Source organism: Orussus abietinus, unplaced genomic scaffold (assembly GCF_000612105.2).
Source record: "Orussus abietinus isolate OABI.00-Male unplaced genomic scaffold, Oabi_2.0 scaffold16, whole genome shotgun sequence".
Taxonomy (NCBI): Eukaryota; Metazoa; Arthropoda; class Insecta; order Hymenoptera; family Orussidae; genus Orussus; species Orussus abietinus.
This window is the reverse complement of record NW_019394714.1, coordinates 1252213-1270705: the sequence shown is the minus strand read 5'-3', so window position 1 is coordinate 1270705 and position 18493 is coordinate 1252213. Positions and strand designations below refer to the sequence as shown.

The 18493-nt window shown below is 52.1% G+C and overlaps 1 protein-coding gene across 2 annotated transcripts in view; it reads left to right on the top strand.

Annotated features, from left to right (window-relative positions):
• Positions 1-17825, top strand: part of LOC105696948 (LIM/homeobox protein Lhx9) — a 157696-nt gene extending 139871 nt beyond the window's left edge. For both annotated transcript variants that reach the window (XM_012419833.2, XM_012419832.2), the window contains 2 exons: positions 12820-12963; positions 13295-17825. In XM_012419833.2, coding sequence (XP_012275256.1) covers positions 12820-12963; positions 13295-13445 — 295 coding nt within the window. In that variant the 3' untranslated portion in view covers positions 13446-17825. The remainder of the gene's footprint in view (positions 1-12819; positions 12964-13294) is intronic.
• Positions 17826-18493: the final 668 nt, after the last annotated feature.

The window sequence follows — 18493 nt, the reverse complement described above, 5'->3', positions numbered from 1 at the left end:
GGCTTCTCTCAACATGCAGATTGCTATTAAGGACTCCTCGCTCCTCGCCGAGCGCTGATTGGACGATTATTTAATACCACGGTGTGTAGACGCTTTGCGCTCGCGATCCGGCGTGCGGTTGCGGTCGCAACCCGCTTGCGGTGATGCCGCGCGTTACGCCGCGGCGGGGTCCTTCCGTACGCTAAATACGCGATACGGAAAAACCGTACGTCAGGTGGATGCTTTTACTAACTACGGAGTTCCCCGACAAGCGATAACCGCGGGGGCGCATGCGCAGGGGCCCTGGGTGGACGCGCTTATCTAACCTAAAAGCACGAGGGAATTAATAGGCGATTCTCGCGGCTTCCTCGACATCGTATCTTCCTCGGAGAGGAGAACGGAGGGAGAGGAGGGGCAGAGCTGGAAGACGACACAGGGCAGGGGACCAAGAGGGGGGAGGCGGTCCAATCGCATTTAATAGCACGAAATTACACCGAAATTGGATTTTAATTTACCTACCCGGCAAATGTATTCAAATTAGCTCGAGGGAAATAACGAGTCCTTTGCCCGGAGGGTTAAATAAATTTCCTTTCTGTTAATGATTATGTAGATTGGGCGACATTTTTTCCTCTCCGCTCCTCGGCCGATAGGGCCCCGGTCGGAGGGGTTTGACTTTTTGCTTTAAGCCGTTTCGGGACCGATGGGCCAGGGCCGAGATTAAAGTAATTGGACTCCTCCGAGGAGCGCTTCGGGGCCCGGGGTATACTTATTCCCGAAATCGCTGGCCAATCGTCATTGATTATTCCTCGAATATGGACATTTGTCCCTTGAGAGCTCCGTACTCGTTCCGGGGGCAGTCGTGCCTCGTCGATACGATTATTACGCGACAGGTGATAGGATTTGAATTTAATTGTCACTTGGAGCACCTTGGGGGCGATGACGAAAATTTTTGGAAATTTAGATATCGGCGGGAAGACCAGGTTTCACTTTTAGAGATACCGTTCCTTTAGGGAATATCCAAAATTGCCGGTCGAAGAAGGACTCGAAATACACCCCGGGTGATCCGTATTTAAATAATACCCCCGAGTGAATTTGGAATTCAAAAGGCACCAGGCCGACGGGGCCGGAGGCTCGGCATACATTTCGGAATTTTCCATTCCAATTTTCAACCCTGTACATCCCGGCCGGCATTTTTCATTCCTATCTCTTGGACACCCTGCCCTCCACCCTGCGACCCGCGGTCCGTGCTCTATCTCCCTCGCCCTCCTCGTTAGGGGATGCTGCGGGGGTGTCAGGGAAAATGATGGGAATCCCCGCTAATGAGGGAATGCATGTTGCAGCCGTGATAAGGGTATCTCTCCGAATGCCGCCCCCTAGGTATTTATCTACGCAAAGGGAGCCCCCGGAGGAAAGGGAATAAAAAATCGCCCCGTGGTCGCCGTTAAATTAGGTTAATTGCGTCGATGATCTCGCAGCCATGGAGCCTGAGAAATTGCGTCTCCGTTTCCCCGTGATCCATCGAAACGTTTGAAATTAAATGAAAAAAAAAAAATAATAAAATAAACACCTTGGAATAAATTACTAACATGTAAACTTTTTTTTTCTTCTTCTTAACATCGCTCCATTGTAGCGGGAACAAATGGCGGCGTGGAAATTGTTTCCATCCACGTGACGTAATGCTACGTTCTGGGATTAGTGTAATTAAAAGTGATGCACTGGATGACCCGCTTTGCGCTTGACGTCATCCACTAAGTGCAGACATTGTCTCGCGGCTGGCGTCCTCGTAATACGGAGTCATTAACTTGGCTAAGGGCTGCATGATCTACCTAGGGGGTTGAAGAGGGAAGAAAGTTTGAGGGAGGTTAAGGGTCGAAGATTGTTAAGGGCCTTGCTCTCCGGTATGCAGCTGATGACGATCCCGAGTCGCCGGAAATGGTACCGCATAAATTCTCCCTGCAGATATTAACAACTTTATTGTATAACCTTGCAAAAAGTCGCGGTTGGGCGTGGGGTGAAATTTTTTATTTAACGATCCCTTGGTCGCCTAATCATCTAGTCTAACGTAACCTGGCCTCGGCTTCGGGTGGGTAATATTTTTTTTCCTGGATATCGTCCTAATTCCCCCTTCTAGGCGGAATCGAGGGAAACGTGCCCAAAGGGCAATTGCACGCGCCTCGTTTGAGTCGGTCATTTACGAGACTTAATTAACGCAAAGGAACGAGCGAAGACGGTCAGAGGGAGATCCGGGGCCGAGTGAATTTCTTTTTTCGAAATAATTAACGGCCGCCTTTTTGTCGCCACCGCCTCCCCCATTAAAAGTAACCGCCCGGCTAACGAAGCGCTCCCGAAATAGCGCACAATCGCATGCATTTCCCGCCATCTGTTTTCCATTTGCAGTTAACGAACCCCCGGGACGTATCCGAGGCTTTCCAGGACCGATAACCGGGAAAACGGGGCCGTTTAGATCATTTTTCACCGTTAACCGTACGTCCCCGAAATCTCCCTTATTTCGCTTCGACTGGATCCCCGCGACGTATTTGGAAACTTCGTTGGTACGGTTTCGAGGTTATGTTCTTACACTTTATCAGGCCCTCCTTCGACCCGTTTCTCCCGAAAAGCGACCCGGAACGGGCAATTAAGTGCGCCCCCCTGCCGTTGGAAAATTATCCAGGATTATTAAACCCGCTTCTGCCATCTGTTTCCCTTTCATAATTAACGAATCCGTGTAACGTCTCCGGGGCCCCGGCCTGTCGGTCGCCGGAGACTCGAATGCCATCCAATTAAGTCCGCGCTGATGGGTTTTACATTTTTCCGAAACGCCGCGGGGAGCTAATCAATCGTTTTCATCCGGGAGCCGAGAGCAACGCTCTTATCTCCATACCTCCACGTGGATACACCGTAAGAAATGCTCGAGATCGTTCAAAAATAGTATCCTCCGGGACGATGATAAGACGCGATCCTCGCGGAAGGATCGCAAACGTCGAGAAAGGGTCTTATACGTGCCAAGGCGCCCTTGGATCCGCCATCTTGTCCGCCCGGGACGCCGGAGCGGAGAAATTAGGAACCCCCGAAGGAAGGTCCCGGACAAAGGAAGAAGGCGCAAAGTGTCGCCACCTGGGCGAAATCCCCGAAACGGGGAGTTCCCTCCTCGGGGAGCCAGAGGGCGCTTTGAATCGCACGAAAGAGCAAACCTTCCGCAAGGATTGCGCGCCGGTGCAAGCGAGAGAACTAAGTAAAGAAAACGAGGAGGAGGAGAGGAGGAGGGGGAGGAGGAGGGCGCGCGACATCGCCCGCTGCAAATTGCAATTTTGTTGTGAGATCATTATAAAATACATAATGCTCCGCCGGGGCAGCGGGGCCCGCCCCCGATGGCGACACCACGACGAAGATGGCGGCGTCGTTATACGCCGCGGTCCCCGTGCACGTATTTACGGGGCGGCGTCGGTGTGGGCCGCGAGGGGGGGGGCACCGTCTCGTTAAAAGTTTCTAGCGACGCGTATTCTTAATAGTCCGCTCGCGCGCGCGTCCGCGCCCGCTCGCGCGCGGACACGCCGTCATTAAAATTATAACCGAGCCCGACCTAACCTCCTTCGGGAGGTAACCGGTGCCCCCTTTAGCCGCCCCTGGGCTTCCGGGGTGGCGGCGTCCCTCTCCCGCCCATTATCTCCCGGGGCTCTTTCTCTCTCTCTGTCTTTCTCCTCCTTCGCTGCGGCCCGGACGTACAAAGGACACGAGAATGTGTCCGTTTAACGCCGATGCTGATGAGGTTTAGGATGTTCCGCGGGAGGGCGCCGCGACGGCCGAGGAATAACGAGGCGAATTAGCGCCCCCAGACGCGCCTGACGGGAATTAAACGGCGGATATGGATTTCAAAAGAATTTCGGCCGGGATTTTGGAGCCATCCCTTCCCACGGAGACCCCCGACCCCGTGGACGATCCGATCCCCGAAATGTATTTACCGGCGGAATTTAATTCTGCACTGCAAAAAGAAGTAATCCCGGTTAATGTCACCAAATGCGCCCGGTCGAATGATTTTTAGGCACGTTGGGTATCACGGGCGGTGGTACCATGGGGTTCCATATGTTTGCCCATTAGCGACGCAGAGTCTGCAAATAATGGCCAATCGGTGACAGCTGTCTCTCCGGATCGGTGTTCGTTAAACGAGAAGTCCTCGTTCTCTTGTACGTCTCGGGTCTTTCTTTGGAAAGTACAGTCGAATTCTTGGAGCACTCCCTCTAGCCCGCGTCCCGGCGTCCATTGGGCTCGAGTGAAAGTCGGCGAAAGTCGCGCGGATTATTATTAATAGACAAGTCGAAAACTCCTCGAGGAGGGTCCCCGACAGTGGCGGGGTATTTTAATGGCGACTTTGACTTCTTTAACGTTTCCCCGTTTGCCGCCACCCTCGCGTTTACGACGCCGGCGAGAGGACGCCTCGCGCCGAAAACTCGGCCCGAGATAACGAGGCAAATTAGGGGGCTTCAAAAGCCCGGAGAAAATTATCGCATTTTCTGAAGGGAAACATCGCAAGTTAAGTCGTGTCCTATTTTACTTGCCGAGCTGAGAAAGAAAAAAAAAAGAAAATAAAATCCAACCGCGGCCATTTTGGACGCGCCCCTTAATCCCTGCCCAAGAGAAGGGCATTAAAGGGGTCAAGTCTTGTCAGAAAAATGGATTAAAAAGGACCCAAAAAATTCCAGTCGACTCCACCCTCTCCCCCATAGTCCAGGAAAACCATCCCCCCACAAACCGGCAGGTAAAAGTCGGGATGGGAAAATAAATCCCCCCAGGAGTCTCGATCCGCGCAGGCGCGTCGAGAGGGTTTCGGCCGAACTTGGGGAAAGTTTTCCGGGACTGTAAATATGTAAATGGGAGTTCCACCGATGGACATCGGTGTAACGCACCGAGGCCAGAATGAATGTTGCAACCCCCTCCGGCCTGTCCACCCCCCGTACCCCCCAGGAACCCCCTTTCTCCTCCACCCTCGGAAGTTTGCACGCGAACCCGGCACGGAATATCCCCGGTAATCGTCCGGTATTTAAGTAGCGAGTTCATGTACACCGGGTTTATTTAAACGCGCTTATTATCATATAAATACAAGTTGGACGTTCAATTTACGCGGCCGGAGAGGTTCCCCCCGTTCCCTCCTCCTCCTCCCCCCGAGGCCGCCGCTTCGCTGGGGGGTAGTTGCAAAAGTTATTATTGTTATTACCGTATCGTTTAGAAACTTTTGTTGGCCCGATGGATACGGCCCTGCCTGCCTGGCTACCATCCACCTTCGACCTGTAGTTTACCCTGCACCCTGACATTTTTATATTTCGGATCCCTCCCTTCCCCCCCACTTGCCCCGCAACTTTTCCCTCGAATCTCATTGCAGAAATTTCGTACGATCGTCGCATACAGAGTCGACGCGAAGGATCGATTATCCCTCGGGATTTAAAAACTCACCTTTTATTTGGCTTAGTAAAATCCGTGAAATTTTTTTTTTTTTTTTCGAGGCTAAGGCGTTCTCCCGGGAGAATTCGATTAGTTCTCCCTATTTTCGCGGAGTTTCCTTCGAGGAAGAATGCCCCGCTGTTCTGCCCGACGAATGGGGCGCATCTAGGCAAAGTGGGATTTTAATCGGCAGTCGGAATAATTCGATTAAATCGAGGCGGTAGAAATCGCGCCGGCCATGTTGATTTCCCAGGTAAATGAAAGGGTGTCCGGTAAGGGGGCGAGGGGGCGAGGACTCGCTTTGGCAAATCCCGGAATACAATTCACTTAGTCGGAAAACACGCGACAAATATCCCCCCGAACGAGGCTCTGAGAACCGCTCAGGAAAATTGGTCGCCATGTTGGGCTTTCATCCCCCTCCCGCCGCCCCCTCCTCCGGATCGCCCCTAATTATGTCATAACAATTTAACTCTACGGTTGCCCGCCGCCCCCTCCTCGCCCCCCCCGGTTAAGGTCCCGGACGAGATTGCAAAGCAACTAAGTTTTAATTTGTCCATGGCGTGACGTGGATTACGCCTCAGAGGCCTTATTGACTCGGCGCTTACTTTACGCCCTTCCTGGCCCTCCCTTATTCGACTCTTTATGCCACCCCTTCGAGGAATGGCTTCGTTCGGTTCCTGCGATTCGCGAGTTTAATTCCCACGATTACTCCGATCGAATTTTTGGGCCTGCGAATTATCGCAATCGACGAGAATTAATGTCGGATAGGGGGGGTGGGAACAAAAAAAAATGACCGAAATTTCTTCGCGGGGAATTTTTCGGAGAGGGGAAAATCCGAAGCAAAGAAAGATGGCGGACGGAGAACGAGGGGGGGCTGTAGAGCGAAACTTTTCGAAAGCCAACCCGAGCCGAGAAGTCCCAAAGGTCGGCAAAGAAGAGCCCGTACCCCGGCCGAGTATCGACTGACGTTGCGAGAGGGGTTCCTTCGATATCTCGACGGCACTCGAAGTTTACGACCTACCGCACGGGCCATCCGGGCCGCGAGTCGAGTTTCGAGTTTCGAAATTAATTAAGGCGAAGCGGCCCTTACGCCGCCATTATCCGTCCCGACGCTCGCTCGTTCCGCGCGGAACTTTAAACCCCCCGGAGACACTTTGGGCGAATCGAAGGCAATTATGCCGATGCCCAGGCGCGATCGGACCCCGCGATCGGAAGTGGCCATTTTGGATTTTCCTCCGTCCCTCCGCGAGGTGGAGGGGACCGGAACCAGGACCGATCGGACCGTCGCTTTGCCGACCGATTTCGATGATGTCTCCTGAACTTAGCCCCCGAGCTAACCTGCGATTAATCCCAACAAAGACCCGAGGTTTAATCGACGGCCTTAAAGTTAAGGGCGGGGGATTACTTATATAGGGTTTAATCACCGGATACCCGGCGTTTAAACCTGGATGGACACTCGAGGTCCACTTAAAAAGATCTCGCCAATGAGCGGTCGAACGGCGTCGATCGAGAACGGAGGCGATGAGGAAAATGGCGGCGGGCTCCGGTCGCGAAATTGTCGATACGACCGTTCGATTAAATCCCCATTTTCTGTCAGCCGGGGCGAATTGATCTCCGCTCCGGGGCCGGTTATCCTTGGGGAGATTACTATACTTTGGGGTCACCCGACCTCGTCCTCGAGATCAAAGAGTGCACTTAAGGTCCCTCCTTCCCGAGCCCAATATCCGAGGGTAACGTATCGCGCATAAATTGCACAATAAGTGCGTCGCCTTAACCGCGAGGACGAGGGGCTCCCTCGAAATCGTCATTTCTCCCGGGGTATTTAAATCCTCACGTCACTTTACAAATCCACGAGGAAACTCTTCCCCCTTCTTATCCGGAGGAAGAAAAAAAAAAATATATATTAACATTTCACCGTCCTCGCTCGGGAACGTCAAACGTTCCCATTTATCTCGAGGAAGTGGACCTCCGGGACCGCTCCGATCCGTCGCCATCTTGGACTCATTTTAATGTAATTAACGTTTTGGTTGCATGCTTTGTTTCCTCGGATATCCCCCCGTACCCCTCTGGGGCATCGATCAGTCCTGGCCGGCACCGCACACACCTGTGCACGTACACGGGCGTGTTTCGAGGTGCCCCTCGCGTGCCCGTGCACACGCGTCCTGCACTTCTCTGCCCCCCTCGATTTCCGCGTATAAGTGTGTGCGATATGATACGAGGAATCCTCGTAGGTGTGCGCACTCGATCAAGTAACATATCTCGTGTACGCCTGTACGTGCGCATGATATATGCCCCTTCGCCGAGAAGATGCGGCTAATTTGCATGAATTAATGCCGCCGCCTTTTCGCGGGGCCTTTCTTCCTACGAAACGTCGATTTATCGTCGGATCCCGTTAATGAGGTCAATCGTATTTATTATCGGGTCGCGGGTTATCGCGCACCGGGGCATTTCCAGGTGTTGCCGCAAAGAGAGTCGACCCGAGTTCATGCATACTCGGGGAGAAACGAGAGGGCCAATTTGAATGAATTTAATACAGTCGCCGTGAATCATTGGAAATTAACGGCGCATGCGCAGATAGCGGCCAGTCGAGTCCGGTTCCAGATTCCAGGATCGAGTTTGCCCTCGGGTTCGAGAACCCGATAACATTGAGAGAGCTCGTAGTTATCGGGAACCCGATCGGTTTGCCCGATCCCCCCCCGGTGGGGCCCGAAACCAGACGAAACGCGAGAAACCCGAGGAATCTTATTAATCGTCCCTGACACCTAATTACTTCGATTTGAGGAGGTCGTAAACCTTATGTCGGCGGGGGGCCCGGGTAAATTGGGTTTAACCGACGCTCTCGAGATCGCTGACGGCCTGCTCCGGATTTTATTCCGAGGTTTCCACTTGTTCGTACGTGGCGGTAGTTCGAGGCCATCGCTGAGCCCGAGCAATATCTCAGCCGACTTCTAATATGGGCGCGAGGTTCGGTATATCCGGCCAAATTGCACTCGCGGAGCTAATAGGAATTTTGATTGACTGAATTAAATGGTTATTGGAAACGCGGCTTTTTATATCGATTAGCTTTATTAGGGCCGACTCTCTTTGCCCTCCTCCCGCGGGATCCTCCCCCCTGACGGATCCCGCGGGCACCTCTCCCCCTTCGGTCGCACAAAAAATCTCACCCAGGCAATTTGTTGTTAAGTCGGAACTCATTTTCTGGAACGCGCGAGCACTCTCTGCCGGTCAGGCCACCTCATTACCCGACTAGTCAATTTCAATTTAATTTGCCGCGGCTTTACGTGTACGCCGGCCGAGTCGGGCCGAATCGCCGGAAGTCGGGGACGCCGATTCGGGCCGTCCGTTTATCGAGCTCGATTTTTTTCTTCCCCTACGAATGGATACGCAGGAAAAATTGTCGCGAAGTCGCGACATTGGTTAATGTTTAATACTCGTACGCCAAATTGTCAATTTCGCGGGCGATATGGATTTTTTTTCGCATGCGAATAAATTTGCATGAAAAATTTGGAATTGTTGCGAGGTCGCGTACGAAATTGTCAATTTCGCCGGCGATAGTTGATGGAATGAAATCCAAGATGGGGTCCCTGGTTTGCTTTCTTAATCGAGGACATCGGGTTAAAAATCGACGATCGCGTCGTAACTTTTTCTATCCGGGATTTATAGAAGACCCAACACAAGAGCCGAGCGCGCCGTTAATTTCCCCGGGAAACGTTCTTAGGCGAAAATTTTGAACGAGCCACCCCGGACACGGGGTGCAACCCCCTCCAGCCTGGTCGTAACTTGCACACACCCTCGGAAAAGTACCGACACTCCTGTGCCTCCCGCACCCCCGAGGACCGACACGCACGTGCACCGCTAATGAGTTAGTCCGTCCCTTCCGGCGTGGCGGTACTTTAATTGTCTAAAGCGCAAATTGGGCGGCTTTAATTAGCCTAATTATTTGGTCCGCTTGCTTGTTTGTCCATTTTCCAAGATCCACCCGAATCAACGGGGATCCGCTCTCGGCGAGCGGAGCCCCAATTGCGCCCGCAAAATGGCGCCTCCCTGAGGCGTTCCCCGGACTAATGCATCGTGGGGAACTAACGCAATTGGGGTTGCCTAAAGTTTAATTAATAAAAACCGTCGACGGCGGAGACGGTGACTCCGGGCCGCAGCGATTCCGTACGATACTTCCGGCGAAGAGGGATCATTGGCTGCGGACGGTGTCGGCGGGGTTTCTTGCACCCCTGGGGCCGGCCGTTACTTGTAAACGGTAATAATTGCACTCGATTAGGAAATGATAAATCAAATTCGACGGCGGGACGGGAAACTGAATTTGTAAGCCCTATATTCGGTGGAATTATTCCGCCAGCACTCCCGTGGGAGCGTCGGCTTATTTATACGGCGCACCAAGGTGTAGACCATCGAGGTCGGTCCGTCTCTCTCTCGCCAGAGCGTCCCGGCGTCGCGGCGTCTCTCTCCGGCGATGCCCGGCGAGAGCACAACTATTCTCGTACCAGCCGCCATATTAAATGATCTTGCAATCGACAAAAGGCCATCTCTGATTGAACGGCGATAGGGAATAATGGCGGGGATTGGTTGCGCGTTGTTCCCGGCATTGTCGTCGGGCATTAGAACGGTGCCTCGCCGAGCCCGAGTGAATGTTATTAAATATATTTAATCCCGCTGGACTATTAATAAAGCCGGTCCATCGGAAATAAAGACATTGCAGACCGAATCGCGTCTGGGCCGGGGCCAACAACAAAATTCGCATTTGGCAGCAGGACAAACCCCTCGAGGTCCTTAACCAAATTGTCCGAAGTGACGGTCCTAGAGTTGGGGGGGTATTACAAATATTTATTTAATAAAGGGAATTTCGACACGTTTGCCGCTCCGACAATTGCATCGGTTTACTTTGTCTAGTTCCCGGTCGTTACGATTTCCTGGAGTTAATCATGATAATTCGACCGAGATGTTTGCACAATTGTTGGCGGTCCCTCCTGCCTCTAATTTGCAGTTTTTAGACGGAAAGAAAGGGGGAGGGAAAAAAAAAGTGCTCCGCGATTGTTCAATAATTTTGAAATAGATCACCGTAAGGTCGAGTAAAAAGTTTGCACAGTTGCTAATTGGAATAGTTTCTCATGCCGGTGTTTGTCTATTTTCGTATTCCCGTTTCTGCCTCCTCACTTCTCCGACTTTATCTAATTGCTTGTTCAGTAATTGTCCAATTAAAGTTTCACGTTCAAATGACTCATACACAACTCGCGCTCGGGTAATACTCATTTACTTACGACAAGCCGTGTGTTGCGTTTCGCAAGCGTTCTTTGCCAAGAGTATCCCTTCGAGCGATATCACTCGGAAAGGAGCTTGATAACTGCGTAAATAGTTCAGCGATTAGTAAACAGGCAATTACCTGCAAAAAGAGGCTACTCGACCAGTCTGCGGACATTTTACCCAATCGTGGCAATTTTTACTAAAATGTCTCCCTAGACAACAATGCCCAGTTTCGCAATCCTCCTTAGCTCATTAACGAGGGCAATACGTTAGAATTTATTAACAATTAAAAAAATTAAAGTCTTTTCCTCGTTAACTGTGACGTCGTCTCGGAGGCAAGAAAAATCCGGGAAATTAAGGGAAATTTCCGTCCCAATTAAAGTTTGCCTTGTTTGCGGATTATTAATTATGCAGGCGGACGTTGACGTGGATTCGTTCTACTTTCGGTTTGCCCATAGTTGCTAATTAGGGTGATGCCCGACGTCTGCCACCGCCCATGTAGAACGGCAAAATGGACGATGATTGGACACGTGAGAGTGACTCTTGCTCGACCACTGGTCAGTGCCGTCAAAGACCGTCCACTTTTTGCGGATCTTGGACTTCTTCGCGGTCTTCATTTGTCCTCATCTAAGCGCTGATTGGCCCGAGCTCCTCGGATTATTAATTGGATTGTCTTGTCGGATCGTTAGGGAAGATCGATGACAATTCTAATGAGACACGATGTTCTCACGAGTCCCGGGTAGGGACCACTCCTTGCGTCGTTAAAGGCTCGTCCTTTTTAATCAACCTCATGTTTTATTCACGCCATCGCTGACATTTAGAAAATTCCGGGTTCCCTGCCAATTGGCCTGTCTCGAGGCATTGCAACGATCGGTCGATCGATTAATTAATAAGGGCCACTTTGGGAGCCGATAACGAGGCGGCCGAAATTAGGGGGCACGGCCGGAGGTCCTCCGAAAAATTTTCACATTTTCCATCCAAGTCCAATTACAAAATCCCATTTTTTCTCGGCCATACGTCGGAGTACTCGTGGACCCTAATCACGCGTATCAGCCGAGGTAAATAGAATTCCCAGGATTCGTTTCTTCGTGTCGGGAGAAACCGTTCGCCTAGGTTTCCTCACCCGGGCACTTTCCCCTCCCAATTAAAAAAAACTCGACGATCATCTCCATCAATCCTCCGGGCGCAATTACAAACCGCCTCTAATCATATGCAAGAACACGAGCCATTAATTCCCGAAGTCATCGCGTGTTCCGCTCAACAGCTTCGGCAGAATTCGCCAAGTTAGCCCGGAGACCCCGGGACGGTGGGGTGCATTACCGTTAATTACAAATCCCGGCAATTATCACGGTGAATTACGGTAATTACACGCCATTACCGGCGACCCTATGTTTTATGTATTTACTTCTATTGCATGTATAATTCCCCTCACCCGACCGCGCCTTTTCGGACGTATGCAGATTCCTCGCGATCGGTAACCTGGGTTAGCAATTACCGCGTCCTCGGGTAATTACTCGTTACATTCGTTGCCTTTGGCTGGGTCAGGGGCATCGGGACCAAAACCTACGGATGCGATACGCGTTTACCATCCGCGGCTTGAACCATTGCCTATACGAGTACCTGTCCACGTACTTATACATACGACGTCGGCGTCGAACCCGGGTCACCAATGTCAATTATGTGACGCCGGTATTCCACGTTTACCGTTACCTCCTGGGTGCCGGATTAACGGCGAGGATTTCGCGGGATCTCGATAGGAACGAAGGGCCTATCTGGCCTGGCTGCCAATTAAAAGGCGCATTTACAACACCTTATTATATCGGGGAGCTCGTTTAAGCCACTTTAAGGGGGGCCTCGCTTCGACGTAGAAAGCGCCTCCCGAGACCCGATTCTCGAGTTCAATTTTTTTTTTTTCCTTCCCTCGCGAATAAATCCACGCGAAATATTTTTTCATTGTTGCAAAGTCACGTGATTTAATTTTTTTATTCAGTTTGTCGCGCGACTGGATTCTATGTATGGGTCGATGGGAGCTCGTCTCCCAACGTCGAATCCCCAAGTGGGCTTCACGGTGGTTCGGAAATAAGGACTTAATAATTAGGTGGAGGATTTGACGTGGTTATTAATCGAGATGTCTTGTCTGCTTCCGTTTTTCAGAATGTTTGGCAACACAGGGGCGTGTGCGGGATGTGGACAGACGATACCGGCCAGTGAATTTGTCATGAGGGCGGGAGGTTCGGTCTTCCACCTTAAGTGCTTCGCCTGCAGCAAGTGCGGCGCTCAATTAGTGCCCGGAGACAGGTGAGAAGCTCGATTAAGATCGATCGATCGATCACCCCGGTCAAAAGCTATCTCCCCGATCCCCGGTAAATATGCCGTCAAAGGCCGCGGCTTGTCGGTAAAAATGACCGGCGGTGCGGCAAGTGGGCCACACCAGCTCGGAAGTGTACCCTGCCCCTTCTTTCTCTCGATAAAAAATAATCACGGATAGGAAACGATGATTTCTCCTCGCTGTCGCAATCTCTAGGAGAAATCGAATCGAAAACGTCTTGGGTGAAAATGTCGACGGACGTTCGTTCGTCCCGAAACTTGGGGATCCGGAGACTAACCTGGACTTTTAATGTGTGTCCAGGTACTGCTTGCTGTCGGGCGCCCCGGTGTGCGAGACGGACTGGCACAAAATCGTGAAGTCGTCGAGCGTCACGGCGGCAGCAGCGGCGGGCAACGGCGGCGCCCCCGTCCGGAAGGGCAAGGTGGGTCGACCCAGAAGGAGTCGCGAATGAGGCGGCAACCCGGTCGGTCGCCCGAAGAAGGTTCAGCCCTCGCCGCAACCGACGGCCGTCGTCGCTACGCCGAGCCTGCCGACGCAGGTCGACGTCGTGGACGTCGGCGTCGGAGGGGAGCCCTATTCGCCGCCTCCGCCGGGTCATCAGCACTATCACCACCACCACCACCACCATCACCAGACGATGGGGGTGGTACATTCGGGCCTGCCGGGCCATTCCCACCACCACCATCACCCGTCCTACCAGGAGTGGACATCCTGGGGGGATCCCTGCGACTGAGAGCTTCTGGCGACCCTAGGTCCGGGCCCTGTGTGCTGGGGGAATCGGATAGGCGCGAGATATCGTGGTGAGGGTAGGGACCTCTTCTGTCCTCTAGACTTGGGACCCGGGACAGGGTGATGTCCGGTGAGACGGGGGTGCACCGGGTCCAGGACGTGAACTCCTCTGGACGGGTCGGACTTTGGGACTCTGGGTCTCTTGCCGTTGCTTCGGCGGTTTTCGGATTTCCTGACGCGTTTAACGGTTCGGCCAGCGGAAGGGAGATGGGAGATTTGGGATGGAAGGAGCTGGGGAGGGACCCCTCGAGGAAGGCCCTCGAGTCCGAAGACCGGGGTTTGGATCGAGATTCCCAATCCCGGGTTGGGATTGGAAACACGGAAGGGGTGTACTATAGGCAATAATTAATCTTGTCCGTTCGGTGATGGTTCTTCGGCTTGGTACCGTGGGTTTGAGGTTCCGGCTCTGACAAGGGACGGTGGAATCGCTATTTGGAACCGATTTCGAGGACCCGCGGTGACGATGGGTTTTTCTTACCGGAGCTGGAGAGACTGTTCGATAAAATTGCTGGGCTTGCCGCGGGACCTCGACGGGGAAGTTCCGAATGGATGGCTTTGCCTTTCTTTGAGACCGAACCCCTAAACTTTCGAGATCCTTGAACACATTCCAAGTACGAGCTGATTCCGATTGTAGCTACTCTCAAAGTAGCCGGTACACGACATAATTCGAAAAGTTGCGGCCCGATCAGAAATACCTGACTACTCCGATACACCGGAGCTATGTCGTGCGCTATCCTAATCTCAAATTGGAGAACTACTTTGAGTTTCTTTAATGCCTCGCCTTATGATTCATTTGCCTCGTGGTACCGAGCCGACGAACGCTGCAGTTGGGCCCTGCAAACTGCAGCTATAATTCTTTTGGATCGGCTCAATCGCAACGAATGACGACGCGCGATCACCAATAAATCATTGCTCAATGCAGGAGAAACGAGGGGACTCTCCTAAATCCTCTTCCTTTACATATCCGTCTCCCTTTTTTTCCACCACTCCGAGATCGGCGATGCAATTAAATCGAGTAAATAAAATTGGGGTATGGCATCGAAAAATGTGGAAACTTCCCTTGTCGATCGTCGAGAGGTGATTAAAGCCTCGAAGAACGGGAAGCAAATCACCGGCTCGTTCGATTCTTTTTCCCGGAATTTCTTATAAGTGGACGCGCCTTGTCCAAGCCGTGGCCTCGGGCGACCAGGTGCGGAGACACGAAATTGGGGTGCTCCGATTACCATTCCAAATTGCTGGGCAGGTGTCGGGGCCTCGTGGTCTTGACCGCCTTATGAATAACGAAATTGCTGCGAGAACTTTGAGAATAGTCTACGTAGAGGCCGAAATAGGAAGGCAAGGAGTCGAGATTAACATGCCAATGATCCGGAGGTGGTCGATCATTTTCCCGCAAAAAAAGCAAATAAGCATAACAAGAGGCGCGTTAACCCTTTCCGACCCCCGAATTCCCTAAACGAGGCCGTTTCCCTAACGAGCGATTCACATGACAAAAGTGCCGGGATTGTACGGTCTAGAGTGAAAAGGGAAATTCTCTCTTAGGAATTGCTTTCCTAACGGAGTTACTTGTTTGGCGAATTAACATTTAAGAAGGGTTCGAGTCGATTAATTCGTCCTCCCCATTCAGGGGATTAAAATCCGCGCCGCTGGACGTACCGATTGGCCAGGGGTAAGATCGACTCATAGAAAATTATTTTTCTTTCAAAATTATCAGGCCTTTGCGTCACAGGGCTCCTTGTACAGCGTCTAAGTTCATTAGGCGTCCCTTGTCTCCGCGCCGTGTAGGCGCTAATGGTACCCCCCACTCCGAGCGCCAGCCACGAGGCCACGCCCCCCGCTACCCCCACTCTGCCCACGTGACACTTTAACGTAGTCCACTTCCTACTTTCTTCTACTCTTCCTCCACCTTTCTAACGTTTTTTTATTCAGACTCCCTTAAGGAAGCTGCTCCGAGGAGTTGAACGAAGCTCGGGAAGCGCGCTTCATCCCCTCTCGGCCCTTTGGGGCGAAATGAAATCGCAGCCCTTCATTTCCCCGAGGATTAACGGGATGTTCCCTTCGTTTCTCACCTCTTGTGTATGCGCGACTACGGGCCCGAATCCCTCCCTCTCCTTTTTACCTCGGAGGTCCTCTTTTCCAAAGGTGGACGAGAGAGGGAGGGGTGACAAAGGCGAAAGACGGCGGCTAAATTCTACCCTAAAAGCAATAAGGAGTGGTAATAAGTTACTAGGGGTAGCGAGGTAGGCCTCCCGAGAGAGGACCCGACGTAAAGAGGTTTCCTGAGGACGGGACACAGGAAAGAGGAATCGGTGGAGAGGACCCGACCGAAGAACCGCCGGGGGTGGCTCCGCAAACCACACCGATCCATGACTCAAATAAAGCGAATCCGAACAACCTCGGACATAGGCGACATAATCATGACAATTGATCTCGTAAGATCGATCCTTGACCCACAGGAAACTGAAAATGCTGACTGCGAGGACGACCGCGTCGGTCCTTGGTCCGAATTTCGCGTCCATTCGGTACGCGAGGTCGAGGACACTTAATATGAGTGACAGGGTTTCGAGCATCCGCAATAAGTGTATTATAAATGTATAATCTTTAAAGAACAAAGTACATCACGATAATATCATCCTCTCTACCCGACCCCCGGGGCATCGAGAAGCCCCCTCGCCTGTGAAGGTAGCCCTCGATTCGGCCGACGAGAAATTCACCTGTCCTCGTGTATCAGAGAAAAGTCGATTGATTTTGATTAACTCGAAGAGACCTTCCGTTTGTTCTGGGAAGGGGAATTTCTACGATTTATTTCAACGCCACGTTCGGACATTGAATATACCGGTTAGGGGGAACTCTTTCGCCGAGACGGGGGCTACCTTTGTTCGCAGTTGTTGGCGTCCTCGCGTGGCGGCGCTGCGATCGGGCGAACGTCCCTCGACGCCCCGCGGCGGTCGTTCGAAGCTCAATAAAAGAATCTTGGATGTATGCTGTATCATAAGGGACAAAATACCTGGAAAGGGAGGAAATGACCGTTATTCGTTTACTCGTTCCGTTCATAGAGGACCTTCGTTTGAACCACTCTTTGCATTACCGAAAGCGAGAGGATTGCGAGCGCCATTGACGGGACGCGCGTCCTCTTCGGCGGCAAGGATGGCCACCGGAAGTTTTGCAAGAGCGGGGACTTCCTGCCGCCGAGAGGACGCCACGCGTCCGGTAGCGCGTGAGGGAGTGTAATTTAAACCTTGTACATAGGGTACATTTTGTATATTGTTAAAATTTGTGTGATATAAGTGGTTATTCGCTATTAAACGCTGGACGACGCGTGCGCGATGGGGCGAGGCTGCGGCTGAGAACACGAGACGCCCTCACGATGAGAAATCCCCTTTCCTGCGTTACCCGGGACTGGGTAAAATGACATCTCCGAAAACCATTGTTGGGACTTCTTATTCCGAGATAAAAGACGGCCAAAATGCGCCGGACCGCCGCTCGTCCGGTTTCTCCGCGACGCCATGCCGGTTGACTTATCACCCGAGAGATCACGAATCTCGTCCTTATCCTCTTTCTTGCTCCCTTTTTCTTGCGCGTAGCTCGCGTAACAAGTCAACCGGCTCGCCTTGTGCAAAGTGAGCTCGGCTCGTCATGCAAATAGTCATGCGACACTTTGGAAATAATGGAAGTGCCCGGAAAAGGACATCCTTTTGCGCTTCTGTCTGGACATCATCCTGACGCAGGAACAGGGGAGGATTAAGGGCGCTTCGTGTCGAGTCGGACGGCGGTCTTTCGCGTTTAGTTAATTTTGTTAATTGATTTCTCTCAATCTCTAATTACCGGGGAGGGGCGAGAACTCGAAGTCCCTCCCCGGGATCTTGTAATATACTGCCACACGTATACCACACCCACACACAACACACAGCTCCACACTGATCGCGACACGCGGAGAGAGGTTAAGAGAGAGAGTGCGACCGCGCACACGGATACACGTATACAAGTCACTCACACGTTTATTAATTAATAAAAGGAAGAAAAATACAAGTTTTTAGAAAACCTCTTGCCGTGTGTTGTTTGTCGCCGAATCCCATACCGAAAGTCCCCGGACCTCGAATGTTCAAATTTCAGGTGGTTTCATCCTAAAACCTTACCCCGAAACGAATTTACCCCCGGAATCGGCAGCGTTCGATTATTAAATTTAACGAACACACGGGTCCAATTACTCGGGATTCCGTATCGCGGGATTTAATAAATTCCCCGGAATTAAATCCCTCGGTTCGAGAGGTCCCGCTTTGGGAAATCTAAAACCGCGGAGGAGTGGAGGCACTAAAAAGCTAGTAAAGTCCTGCTCCCTCTTTGTATGCAAAATCCTGAAACGGAGGTAATAAAGGGACCTCCTTGCGGAGCCGCTGCGGAAATACCGCGGCCAGGAAAAATCACTTATGTACAAGATCGCACACATCCACGTGTACGTGGAGGGCTCCCGCGCGGTAATAATTGCCGACGGTGAATTTCTTGCGAATCCGCGAATTCGAGCGCGCGGTATCCGTGCGGTTCCCGTGCGGTTTGCGTGCTGCACGCGTGCGGGGCACAAAGTCGCGGTTCTCCAGGCTCATTGCGGGCCCCGGGAGCGAATCGCGAGTCGACGTCAGCGCGATTCGACATGCACGACTCGCACCCTGGGGACGTCATTAGGTCTCCGAACGTTCCTGGAAGTCGGCGAGAAAA